At 37.0% G+C, this 12,679-nt stretch overlaps 1 protein-coding gene across 1 annotated transcript; it reads left to right on the plus strand.

The window, feature by feature from the left end:
* The first annotated feature begins 5,251 nt into the window (after window positions 1-5,251).
* Window positions 5,252-10,784, plus strand: LOC132160628 (diencephalon/mesencephalon homeobox protein 1-B). The gene is made up of 5 exons (XM_059570267.1): window positions 5,252-5,428; window positions 7,769-7,931; window positions 8,098-8,276; window positions 9,240-9,612; window positions 9,857-10,784. Exons 2-5 carry the CDS (start codon window positions 7,778-7,780, stop codon window positions 10,267-10,269), a joined length of 1,119 nt encoding a protein of 372 aa, XP_059426250.1. The 5' UTR covers window positions 5,252-5,428; window positions 7,769-7,777; the 3' UTR covers window positions 10,270-10,784.
* Window positions 10,785-12,679: the final 1,895 nt, after the last annotated feature.

Here is a 12,679-nt window from a genome sequence, read left to right on the forward strand (position 1 = left end):
TATATACATTCAAAAATAAAATATTTATTTATTTAATGCAGAAGTCCTTTATTATGTCCTGCAGGAATTATGTCAACAAAGAAAACTGTGTTCATTAATCCATTTAATGAGGACTTTAAATGCTCCTGTGGAGCGATTAAAATACAGAAATGTCTTCCATAATAATTACAAAAAAATTATTAATAAAATTGTTTTTTTAATAATTTTAGATGATGTATTATGTCACACAACAGGAATGTTACTCCAGTGAAAAGACTCAGATAGTTAACTGGTTAAGTGTTTGTTAAGTGCTCCTAGAAAAGTAGTCTTCCTTGTAAATAATGAAAGCTATTATGCAGAGTGCTGAACTTTCATGCTGTGCCTGTCTCGAACAACAGCTCCCATCAAAAATGATTTTGAAACTTTTGGATGGACAAAAAATAACAGTGCATGGAAGTATTACATGTGGAAATAATTTGGACTGACCTCAGCTGGGTTTCACTACCACCGTATCGGTCAAAAGCTGGACTGTGTGGCTGCCCAGGGGCTGAAAATCAATTGATCATTAGGGGAAGATAAGTAGACAAACACATCCATCACTGCTCTGTTCACTAGCACCCCGCTGCTACAGTGAGCAACAGGGATTATCTGTGTTTAGGCAAGTGTCTGAGCGGTGTGTGTGTGTGTGTGTGTGTGTGTGTGTGTTCTCTGGTGGTCCCGGGTCTAACAGGTTGCTCTCACTCGTTACATGGTTAGTTGAGCTCAATGAGGGCTCTTTCAGCTAAGAAAGAGACAGGCTGGAGGGTTCATTCAGTGTTTGCATCTGTGAAGGAGTTAGACACACTCGGCCAGCGGCTTGACAGCCTTGCCGCCACTGAAGCAGCTAGAATCCCTGTGGCTGCACACACACACACACACACACACACACACACACAGTTTATCAAAGGTGCTATGAGTCTTCAACTTATTATTTCTCCAATCAATATTTCTATAACAGAAAATTTGCTTCAAACTACATTTTTCAATCAATTTTTTTTCATCAAAATTTTTAGGAAGTGCTACTGAAGCATAAAACACATACAGTACTTATTTGTTTAACAACCCCATCAACTGCTTCAAACACTCATTTGGATCAGCTCCTGAGTATCTTGCACACTGACATGGTTTTCTACTCATCACACAAGTCTGTCTCAAAACGAGTCTTACTAGGAAACAGAAAACAAAGAGGTCAGTAGACGCAGTTTGCTCGAGGCGTTGGTGTGTATGCGGCTGTGTTTAGACCCCAGAGAGTCATTGCGTGGTTTGAGTCTGACTCCATCAGCTCATTCTTTACCTCAATATCCTTCTGAAGGAAAGAATCAGGAGCACAACGGCTCTCTCGTGGAACTGCCAGGGAGAAAATGGAAGCCTTCATCGTTAGATTCATAAAGTGGCCACTGAGGGTGAGATTTAGGAGGAAATCGTATTTAAGATTTATATCGGTTGCAGAAATCAGTCACTGGAATACAACAGGTGCAGAATTCATGGCCCAGACCAGACTTACTATAGTGCTCAAATGGAGTAGATCACTGAGCAGATTATTTAGCACTGGGCTTTTGCTTCAGAAGCCAGATTTTAAATTGGACATAAAGCAGCGATGCAACAACCTGTAACTTGCATTTAATACCAGTTCTTTTACATTTACATGCATCTGCCTGATTTGACAAGATTCTACCAAGTGACAGGAATTAGCACCAAAACCTTTGTCTTCAGCAACAAAATGTCTGCTCTTTTAAAAGTAATTTGCAAGATAAGATGGATGGTTGCATTTTATAACTTGCCCTTTTGCACAAAAACAACCTGCAACTTATTTAGAGCAAAGAAAAAAAATGTTTGGGGTTTGTACAACAGATTAGGTTTGTACAACTAAAAGCTGTACATTAAAAACAGCCTTGGGAATAAAACAGGGAAACAGTGCATGTTGAGATACTTTGAGACTAACATATTTTTTAAAACCAAATCCTATGAAATTTCAATGCTTTATCATTTAACTAGTCAAATATCTAATCTGTAGAGCGTTCTCTATGGCCCTGAAAGCCTGTCAGAAATGCTTAGTTTCTCCAGGAAAATGGTTTGTATGGAACTTTGCTCCGGGTCTTGCCCTGTTTCTGCACAATTTCTCTCCACCCCCTTGTTTTTTTCCCTCCTTTTGTTTAGGTAAAGCTAGGATTAGGGAAGATTTTCCCCCTAAAGTACTGGTTTGATGGTGCTTTTATCCTCCAGAGTTGCGAAGACGGTGGAGCCCCAGGATTAGACCAACACAAAAGGTGTTGTTGTGTCCGGCCGTAGGCTGGAGGGAAGAAACTCAGCTGCCAGTTTCAATATGTCAATGTTCTCAGGATGGGAAGTTGGCCAAACCAATTGGGGAGAGCTCTGGTGTCCAAATACTCACGGGGATGGCAGTTCAGACTGCAGATCAGATTTTGGGATCCCAAAGTTACAACTCTTCAAAAAACTTATTATAAAAGCAATGATCACTTTGATATGTCCCACCCAAACTTCCTGCTTATAGGAAATACTCCATCAAAGAAAACTAAACTGCTTGTTGATTCATTTCATGGATTTTTCAGGTTAGTATGCTCATTTATGTAATGACGCCAAATAAAAACTGGTTTCTATCACTAAAAATCTCTCAAAACCATCACCATGCCTTTTGCAGAAGAGAAAAACATTCATAGACAATCCTTGTCCCAGCAGGAACATCATGCTGTGTTAACCATCCCAAAAACATAATTTCATCCTTCAACCCCAAGTGCTGACCATGTGCATTTATGCATGTTAAAGCAGAAAAATTCCAGTGCTGTTTAGTATTACTGAGGAAGGATTGAGTGTTGGAGACTGTTATTTTGGCACTTTCAATCAGATTCAGCAGAAGTGGAAAGAAAATATTTGAACCAAATGTCTTAATAATAACACCTCTAACTGATCGCTTCTGGCAAGTTGTTTTGCTATTCTTGTCCCCGGACACCATTCAACTTAAAGCCATTAATCAAAATTATTAATATTCCGTGTATCAGCACATACTACAATACCCTTGTCCAGAGGTTCAGCCCACTATGAATGGCAAAGTATGGTGTTTACATTCAAAACACAACAAGAGACAATTTTGCAAGTGTTCTTTTAGTATCTCTCAGAGACTTGATCGAATTCAGACCAGAAAATCTTGGATGCATCCATATCATAAACATGAAATTCAAGTAGGCTGACTAAAACCCAGCGTATTGCATTTGGCTCATTGGTTTAAAGTTGGTTTTACAGCTCATTGACTAAGCTCGCACATTTTGGCTGGCTGGTTGAGCTTTAAGAGAGGATAAAGTTTTGTTCTGAAGATCTGCCATGCGAGAGCATCATCTCCAAGAGGAAAGATGCTAAATCATCTAAAGAGGCTTTCTGTGATGAAGCCTGTTCGGAGTGAAATACAGAGATTGATGCCACAGAACAAAGTCCACAGAGACTGAATATGTTATCAGAGATCAAAAGTGGTCAGTGAAAAACATCCTCAAACAGAGGGACTCAACTTTAGAATAAAACAAAAATCTTCCTCCTTCAAACCTTTGTAAATGCTGGACTATGTTGTCCTAAGTAGCCTAAAACACCTTTAAAGACAACTTTGATGTTTGTAGAAGCAAGTGTTACTAAAAATGCTTGTAATTAATGAGTATTCACACTGAAATCGAATGGAAGAGAAGATTCATACAGTTTTTCGCGCTTGTTTGTGAGTTGAGAGACAAGATAACAAATGCCACGTTACTATTGAAATTCATTCTTCTCAATATTTATATTCCCCTGCTAAATAACTATTTATGAACAAAGAAATCTCAGCAGGTGGCTATAATTTAATGTCATACGCTATCAAACTGAATACAGAGGTAAGGCATACCTTGCTATTTTTAACTGCTAAGGATGCATTTTATGTCAGAGAAGCTCGTAAGTGACATGAAAGTAGCTATTAATAGTCGGTCAGCATTATTAAGTTGTTATTAAAAAATCACCATTTAGTTTTAGCTAGTTGAATTTATTTAGTGGCTCGTGAACTCTTCAGATGTGCTGGACACAGTCTTAGACACTGAGGAATTCCTTCTCGCTTTAATTGCCTTAAAAATGGTCTTTACAAAGAGACACTACCCAGATTTACCTCCTATTTAACTTCTTATTTCCACTGGTTCAAAAGTTAATCGGATTTTTTTTCTTTAGACCCTAATACGCGCAGATGTGCACAAAATATAGGATCAGGAGGAAGTTCGGACAGATCAGATTTTAACCCATTTTAGATGATTATTATTATGTAAGGAAGTAGCATTAATTATGTGATATTTAGTTTAATAAATAAATACAATCGTTTTTTAAATAAATGCATACAACATAAAAGAAGAAAATATTCATAAAAGGCTTTAATGAATTCGCAAAGACAGAAAATATCACCCTGAATCTCAGATTTTTCCGAGCATATTAACAAAATATGCACATTTTACATTTAAGGACCACTTTTTAATTTTAGCCTAAACGTCTCTCTCTCTCTCTCTCTCTCTCTCTCTCTCTGAAAAGAAAAAAAAAAATCTTTAAAAAAAGTCTGAAGAAGAGAAGGGCATTATTGTTTTAATCCTCTTACCATCCGTCACTTTAAGGCTGTTTTAAAGGCTGAGATGGCGTCTTGTCTCTGTAAATCCTCCAGGCCTGGAGAGATTCTGCCATCTATTAGAGATCTCATTCTCTGCTTCAGTCCCTCTTAAAAACAGCTGTCAGAGGTGGAACCCAAATAATACAGTGAATGCGTTTAGAACAGTTTCCCCTCCATATCTCAGTCGTACCTGAAAAACACATCTGTGTGTCACAGTTGTTCAGGAGTTTAACTGATTGGCTGTTCATACACCGTAAATTAATTTTTGTAGTTTATTAATGGTTTAAAAATAATAAATCATATTTGTTGATGAGCACGGATTGCAATTAGAGCACCTTTTTAGAGATTTAAAAACTGTTAACATGTCTAGATTATAATTTTTGATAACAGCTAATGTTGCAAGTATTTCTTTACTGATTTAGTCACATATTTCTGAAGGCAGCACAGCAAAGGTCAGCACGAACCCGTGAAAACTGCTGGAACTGAAGGTGACGGGAAACCTGTGACTGACAGTGAAATTGGCCAATGGGGCTCTTCTGTGATCTCCTCGCGTTCCTCATTGGTCGGTGGGCGGGACCTCCTGGCGCGCTGACCAGGGGAGGCAATGATATTTTTTGAGGACTAACATCAAACTTTCCTCAGAACAGAGCAGCTGTAAACAGTCTCGGATACTTTTGACTTCCAACAGGATATAAAACTACTGACTGGGAAAAATCACTTCTGTTTAATTTCGTAAATTGTCAGTTGAATTGCTGTTGTTGCTGTTCGGAGGAGAAAAAACTTCTCAGAGAGGTGAGTAACCACTTTTAAAACTCCTACAAGCCTGTGATGTGAAAATCTGCCTTCTTCAAATAAAACAGAAAACTAGGATATTATCTGTTTTAACTCACTCATATAAAACTAAATCCTTTTGCCTGAGATTTTAAATCTACATTTTGTTTAGTCTATATTAGACTATTTAGGTCCCTTAGTCTTTTTAAATCCGTTTTAAAGTCTAGACTAATAAAATGTAAACCTCATAACAATTTTAACAAACGTTGTATTATGTGAAGTTGTTCAATTATCTATTACTTAAATTACTTTGAGAGTTGTAACCAAGCCTGGATTATTTTAGTCATAAGACTATATTTTATTAATTTCTGACCTTTTAAAATAAAAGTTAATATAGATTTTGATCATTATGGATAATTCGTTAATCAATATTCAGTTTAGAAATTATTAAACTGATTTATATATTTATATGAAGTATATTTTATAAATATTAAATATTCATATGTGCATTTACTGAATGTGCATTAAGCCCTGATTTGTTAAGCAGTCTACAGTGTTTCTTAATGACTTATTAATGTTTTTAAATAAATACATAAATGAAGACACAAATACACGCAGCCTAATATTTTTGTGACCTGTCGTCTGTCAATCGCCTAAAATAATTTTAATCAAAAACTGTTTTAGAAAAATCGTGTCTTGGTGTTGTGGCTTGTAAAAAAAAAAAAAAAAAAAAAAAAACCTATGCACCAAGTGTGGTCAAACACAAACAGCTCGCGCCCCATCATGTCAAACTGGTAATGAAAGCTATTTGCACCAACATTAGACGCGGCCCAACTGGGAGCAGCATTTATTAATGCATACATACATCTTCAGCAGAAGCAGCCCAGAGGCGATGAAGGACAGAAAGAGCACCAATTGAGTTTAACACTGGGAGGGCAAAGTAAATGTTTAGCAAAGCACTTTTTGTTCAGCCGAATTAAAGTATTCCCATGTGGCTGGAATATGATTACATTGGGGAATTTAGTGTCAGTGACACAAATGCCACGGGCTCTTTAGTGAGGACTAAATCCTAAACCCTCAGGCTGCTTACACTTATTCTTGCTTCAAAAAATAATAATGACTAATAAAGAGATTAGTCCCACTGTAGCCAATTATCACCGATTAAAAGATTAATAATGGAACATCCTTACACTTTCTCCTTATGAAAATAATTCAATTCAATCTTCTGCTTTTTATTACTACTACTACTACTACTATTATTAAATATGTCGTCTATCATGACAGGTCAAGGTTTTTTCCTTTTTGTCATTTGACAGATGGATATAGCCAAAAGCATGCCCTCGAGCCCAGATCTTATTCAAGAGAATCCGCAACAATTAATACAAATCGTTAAACGTCTTAAACATCTAAACGAATTATTCATATATAAATGCCTACATTTAATTTGATAGACGACCTGTCATAACTCCATCCATCAGAGATTTTCACGACTGTTTGCAAACTGAACGAAAACATTCATCATCGTTTGTGTCGAATGTCATGCGCCATCAACAATAAAATGTTTTCGCTCAGTTTGATTGAATTAAAAACGGCGTTTTACATTACATTAAGATTACCTCGATCTTTGATTTGATAATGGTGAATAGAGACAATTACAGGCAGATAAAACAGATAGGCTACCGTTTTGTAATATTTATTAAATCAAAAAGTCAGTATATTGTTTGCTTAAAAAGGAATATTATGTAGGCCTAGCACTGATTTTTTTTTTCAATATTCGATACAAGTTATAAAATAGCAAAAATGCGTATCTTAAAATATGTAAATAAAAAGCTCTTAATAAGTAGGATAACCGTTTTACAACAAACACACGAAGAGAAAGTTTATGAACAGACACAGATGCCCATTTTGTTTACGACTGATACAAAACTTTTTGTTGTTGTAAGAGTATTCTATTCTATTGCAATGTACATTTAGTCAAAGACAGCACATGGGAAATATTTTTTGAGGGGAATAAATTATTTTATTTGAACTTAAATTATAGTTTAGGCTTACTATATGCGAGAATTAAATTATTTATGGTAGCCCACTTATAAAACATGACATGCAAGTAAAGCACGTGCCGTATTTAAACATTTTAAAGGAGAGGTAGATAAATTAGGTTAATACGATACATTTCTGCTAATAGAAATTACATTATTGAGTTCTCTTCATAAAAATATGCTAAATATGCTTTATAATATGACTATCACTGTAAATCCTTTTAGATGCCACATTGCAACCTCAAAAGCACCATGAACTCATAAGATGATTATTTTAATCTTGACAGTAGCCTACTCATCTGCATGGTCTGTCGTTGATCAGAGGGACGCGATGCAGCACTACGGAGTAAATGGTTACTCTCTGCACGCCATGAACTCTCTGAGCGCCATGTACAACCTTCATCAACAGGCCGCGCAGCACGCGCAGCACGCGCCCGACTACCGGCCCTCCGTGCACGCGCTCACGCTCGCGGAGAGACTGGCAGGTAAGAAATAATATCCGCTCACCTGAAGTAATGGCTGATGATAGATAGATAGATAGATAGATAGATAGATAGATAGATAGATAGATAGATAGATAGATAGATAGATAGATAGATAGATTTACATATTATGAAACTCACTTTAATTTATCATCGTGCACATGTTCAGACATCATCTTGGAGGCGCGCTACGGCTCTCAGCACAGGAAGCAGCGCCGCAGCCGCACAGCCTTCACCGCGCAGCAGCTCGAGGCGCTGGAGAAAACTTTCCAGAAAACTCACTACCCTGATGTGGTCATGCGAGAACGTCTGGCCATGTGCACCAACCTCCCCGAAGCTCGAGTGCAGGTGAGTTCACAACACGCGCGGACACCAGCCAATGGGGTTAGTCTTCTACTAGAGCCAAAAGTGGGGGGAATAATAAAATGAATGAATGAATTAATTAATTAATAAAAATAATAATTACATATATAATTTCAAAAATCCCCATGCAACCAAAATATAAACTCAACTATGTCAACTGCAGGTTGCTTGCAGAATTATACATTGTTACACTTTCCACCTTAAGAAGACACACTACTGTACAGCCAAAACTATAAGTTATTATTATTATGATTATTATTATTATATGCATTGGTTGATTTTGAGATTTTGATTACAAAACATGCCTTCTTTTAGAATAGTAATGAGAAAACAGTCAAATTACAAATTTAGATTTTTTGACATTTGATCGAGTTGCTTCAGTAGATTTCAATTACAATGCATACATTTTCTCAAAATAAGTTTTTTCCCCAGAAATTCAGAAATCTCTAATTCAGCACTTGCATACACTAAACATCACAGTTATGAAATCTTATTTATATTCTGAAGGTATCTACAGAGAGATTTTTTAATGTATAATTTGCCTGTTTTCCCCCCTAAAAACATAGTCAAAATGGTTAAAAAATGTATTGATGTTTTTACTGATTGATAGTGTTTTTGGATTAATGGAGTGAGAGAAAGATAAATCTAAAATACCTTCTTTAAAAACCCTTCAACAAAATGAAGCAAGAAAATTTAAGTTGGCTTTATCCAACATTCCAAGTTCTGTTCTGGAAATGTATGCAAATTTGTGCAGACTTTGGGTAGATTTTAGAAAAATGTAATACAAGATTTCAGAAAAGTGTAATACAAAACTGTCTTAATGTACTGTGCATAATTAACCAGGAAGTATGGTGATATCTATTAGTTAAGATTTTTACCCTATTTAAATAAATTCTGTGATTGTCAATCTTTAAAGTTTCACAAACAATGATGTCTTCACACTAACAGGTGTGGTTTAAAAACCGCCGTGCGAAGTTCCGCAAGAAGCAGCGCAGCCTGCAGAAAGAGCAGCTTCAGCGGCTGAAGGATGCTGGGACGGAGGGAGCCCCGGAAGAGGGGAAAGAAGAAGCTCCGCCTGCTGAGGCTCAAGCCCCGCCCTCCCCTTCAGATGGGCGTGGCCCCACATGTCCCCCTCCTTGTGAGTTGAGTGAAGAGGTGAATGTCACCTCACCGGAACAGTCAGGGGTGGAGTCAGGGAATGAGGACATGACTGACAGAGAAGATGAGTCACTGTCCATCAAAGATGAAGCAAAAGAGGCGGGGCCAACCGTGATGACAGACAACAGTTCACCTTCTTGCAAACCAATCAGCCCTAAATCAGGTATGAAGAGCAAATTCCACTGTATATATATATATATATATATATAAATGATCAAATTAGTGGGTTAAAAATTAAAGTTCTTTATTGGCACCTGTGGTTTCATGGAGAACCTTTAAGATCCAAGGAAACTTTCCATTGCACAAAAGGTTCTTTACTATTACAATTTTCTTTACACTAAAAAAAACTGTTCACTGAAGGGTTCTTTTGGGTTTACAGTGTTACATTGTCTCCTCTCTCACCTCAGATGAGCCGCTGGGTTCTCCAGCTCTTCCCTCCTCCAGTGGCGTCGGCAGTGAAGTGGCTCAGACCAATCCCTACGCTTCATCTCCTCTCAGTCTTTTCCGTCTGCAGGAACAGTTTCGCCAGCACATGGCTGCCACCAACAACCTCATGCACTATCCTGCCTTCGACGTGACCACGCCATCCTCCTTACCTTATCTGGGCATGAACGTGAACATGGCGTCTCCGCTGGGATCCCTGCCGTGTCAGCCCTACTACCAGAGCCTGTCCCAGGCCCAGCAGATGTGGAGCAGCCCTCTGCTGCAGGGCTCCGGTGGTCTACCGGCCCTCAACAGCAAAACCACAAGCATCGAGAACCTGCGTCTGAGGGCCAAGCAGCACGCTGCATCCCTCGGCTTGGACACGCTACCAAACTGACCACTGATTCATGCAAATCAATGCATTTCTGTGTCAACGTCTTGTGTTCGGGATCCACATCACATTAGTGTGCTCAAATCAACAGCTGGAGCTGTTTCATTATTATAGCATGGCAGAGTGGAGAAGTTTGGCTGACTTGTAAGTGTTTCGGTCCGGCTGCATGGCAGAGGTTTTAACTTTTCCAAACGCCCCTGGCTTTGCACTTTGAAACGTAAAAAAAAGCACATTAATTTGTTTCTGTAAATAGGCTTATTCAGGTCCACAGCCTTGGTAGAAGGTTAGTGAGGCCTCCTGTTTGAATATTTAAAGAAGTTTAAATGTCTTCACTGTCTGTGGATGCGAATGGATAAAGGCCCTGCAAACATCAGAAATACTGACGCTCCCGACGTCATGCCATGTGTTTTGTCGATTTAAAGTCTATCAGATATCTCTGAATTGTTTAAATAAATGTGAATAATTTATCAGTGAAATGAAAGGGAATAAACCACATATACCAACTGAATGTGTATCTGTAATTAGTGGATCTGAGCTTTATTGTTTTAATTATTGACTCTATATTTCAGATTTTATATATTTTTTCCTTGTCTGTTGGGCCTAATAATTTATTGCACATGCCTTTTTACATTAATCTCAACGTGCAATTTGAAAGTTAAACTTTAAAAATTCAAAAGTTTAAAAAAAAAGTCATTTTCTTACATATCCATAATCTAAACAAAAAAAAATCTCTATAATTATCCTTTAAATTTCTGTGATAAAAAAGAGAAAGTAAACGGACTAATTAAATATTTAAAATAATAAAATATTAAAAATCTAAATTACTTAAATAGCCCTGAAAAGCAAAAATCATAATTAGTGGTCTATTAAGAAAATGATGAAAGTAGATCGCAGGATTTATCTTTATCCTCAGTGGAAAAACAATAGATCACTGACCTAAACTTAGGTTTGTTTTCACTAGGATTAGATTTTTAATCATGCTCCTTTTTCATGTTTATTACCCAAAATAAGTTTTTGATATGCACTGCTTTACCTGTACACCATTACAAATAAATAGCAACTTAACCTGGTTAACACACAAATTAAATGTTTATGTGCCTCCTCTGTCTGGCCTTGTCCCGTCTTTCACATCCATGCTGATCTTGATAACCGATCCAATGAAAAGCTTAAAACACAGTGGCAGAGAATGAGTCCATCAGCCACATCAGCCTCAGCGAGACCGTCACCACCCACCTGTCAGAGGTTTGGCAGCTCTGCGGCAGAATTCACACAGTAAGCAGATTAACACGGGTCAGGATACCAGTGGATTAAGTTGAGGAAGAACAGAGGAGTGGAGGGAGAAGACATGTCACCTGTAAACAGCCCATACTTTATATGCTGGCACTGCAGTGCATTTAAAATTTGGATTTCATTCAAATTCCAGAAAAGGGAGGACAAAAGACAGGATCTTTATGAAAAGCTTAATAATGGTTAACATCTCTAATGTCTTGGTTCTCAAGTGGTTTGCCACAGACAGAGGGGAAAAACAATGCTAAATGCAAACAATAAAATGTGATTTACTAGTAGGTAAATAAAATATTTTTGGAGTTGCTAACATGAAAAAGTTGTGTGATGAAAAAATCATTTAACACAAGTATGGTCCAGGACACAACTCTTTACCATTTTAGGCCTCATGAAATATGGCTTATGTTTTTAAACTATTGAAAGCCATTGTCTAAAAAATTAAACTTTAGTTTTCTTATTCAGTCTGTGCTATTTTAGTAATTGTACACACAACTAAAAATACATTCAAAGGAAATAAAGATAATTAAATAAATGTAAATTTTCTTATTTAATCTGCTGTTTTAGCGATTGCTTACATTTAAATAAACAAAATGAATTAAAAAAACAATTTTCTAATTAAGTCTTAAGTAGTTGTACACACTTAAATTAAAATATTTAAAAAAAATTTTTTTCTAAAACATCAGTGCTCTTAGTCCATGCCATTTTAGTAATTGTACACATTTAAATAAAGATTATAAATAAATGAATAAATAAAGTGTTATGTGCACTTTTTTGTTATTCTCCAACATACAATTTGTGTCCTGAAGCAAAATTGTTTAAGAGAACCACTGCTTTAGTGATCATTAATGTAATTATACCACAATAAAATGAACTTGATGCCAAGTACGAGATGTCAAATTTCTTCTTGGTTGTTCAGTTACAACCAAGGTTTTAGTGTGTGTGTGTGTGTGTGTGTGTGTGTGTGTGTGTGTGTGTGTGTGTGTGTGTGTGTGTGTGTGTGTGTGAGAGTGCCGTTTTTGGGTTGGGTGCTTTTTCGTCTTTACTTGTGTGTGTTAAGCTGTTGAGGTCGTCTTGAGCTCTTTGATGTGTATCAGGGTTGTGCTCTGTTATAGGGATTTTCTGAGTTGACAGC

This window comes from Carassius carassius, chromosome 17, assembly GCF_963082965.1.
Source record: "Carassius carassius chromosome 17, fCarCar2.1, whole genome shotgun sequence".
Lineage (NCBI taxonomy): Eukaryota > Metazoa > Chordata > Actinopteri > Cypriniformes > Cyprinidae > Carassius > Carassius carassius.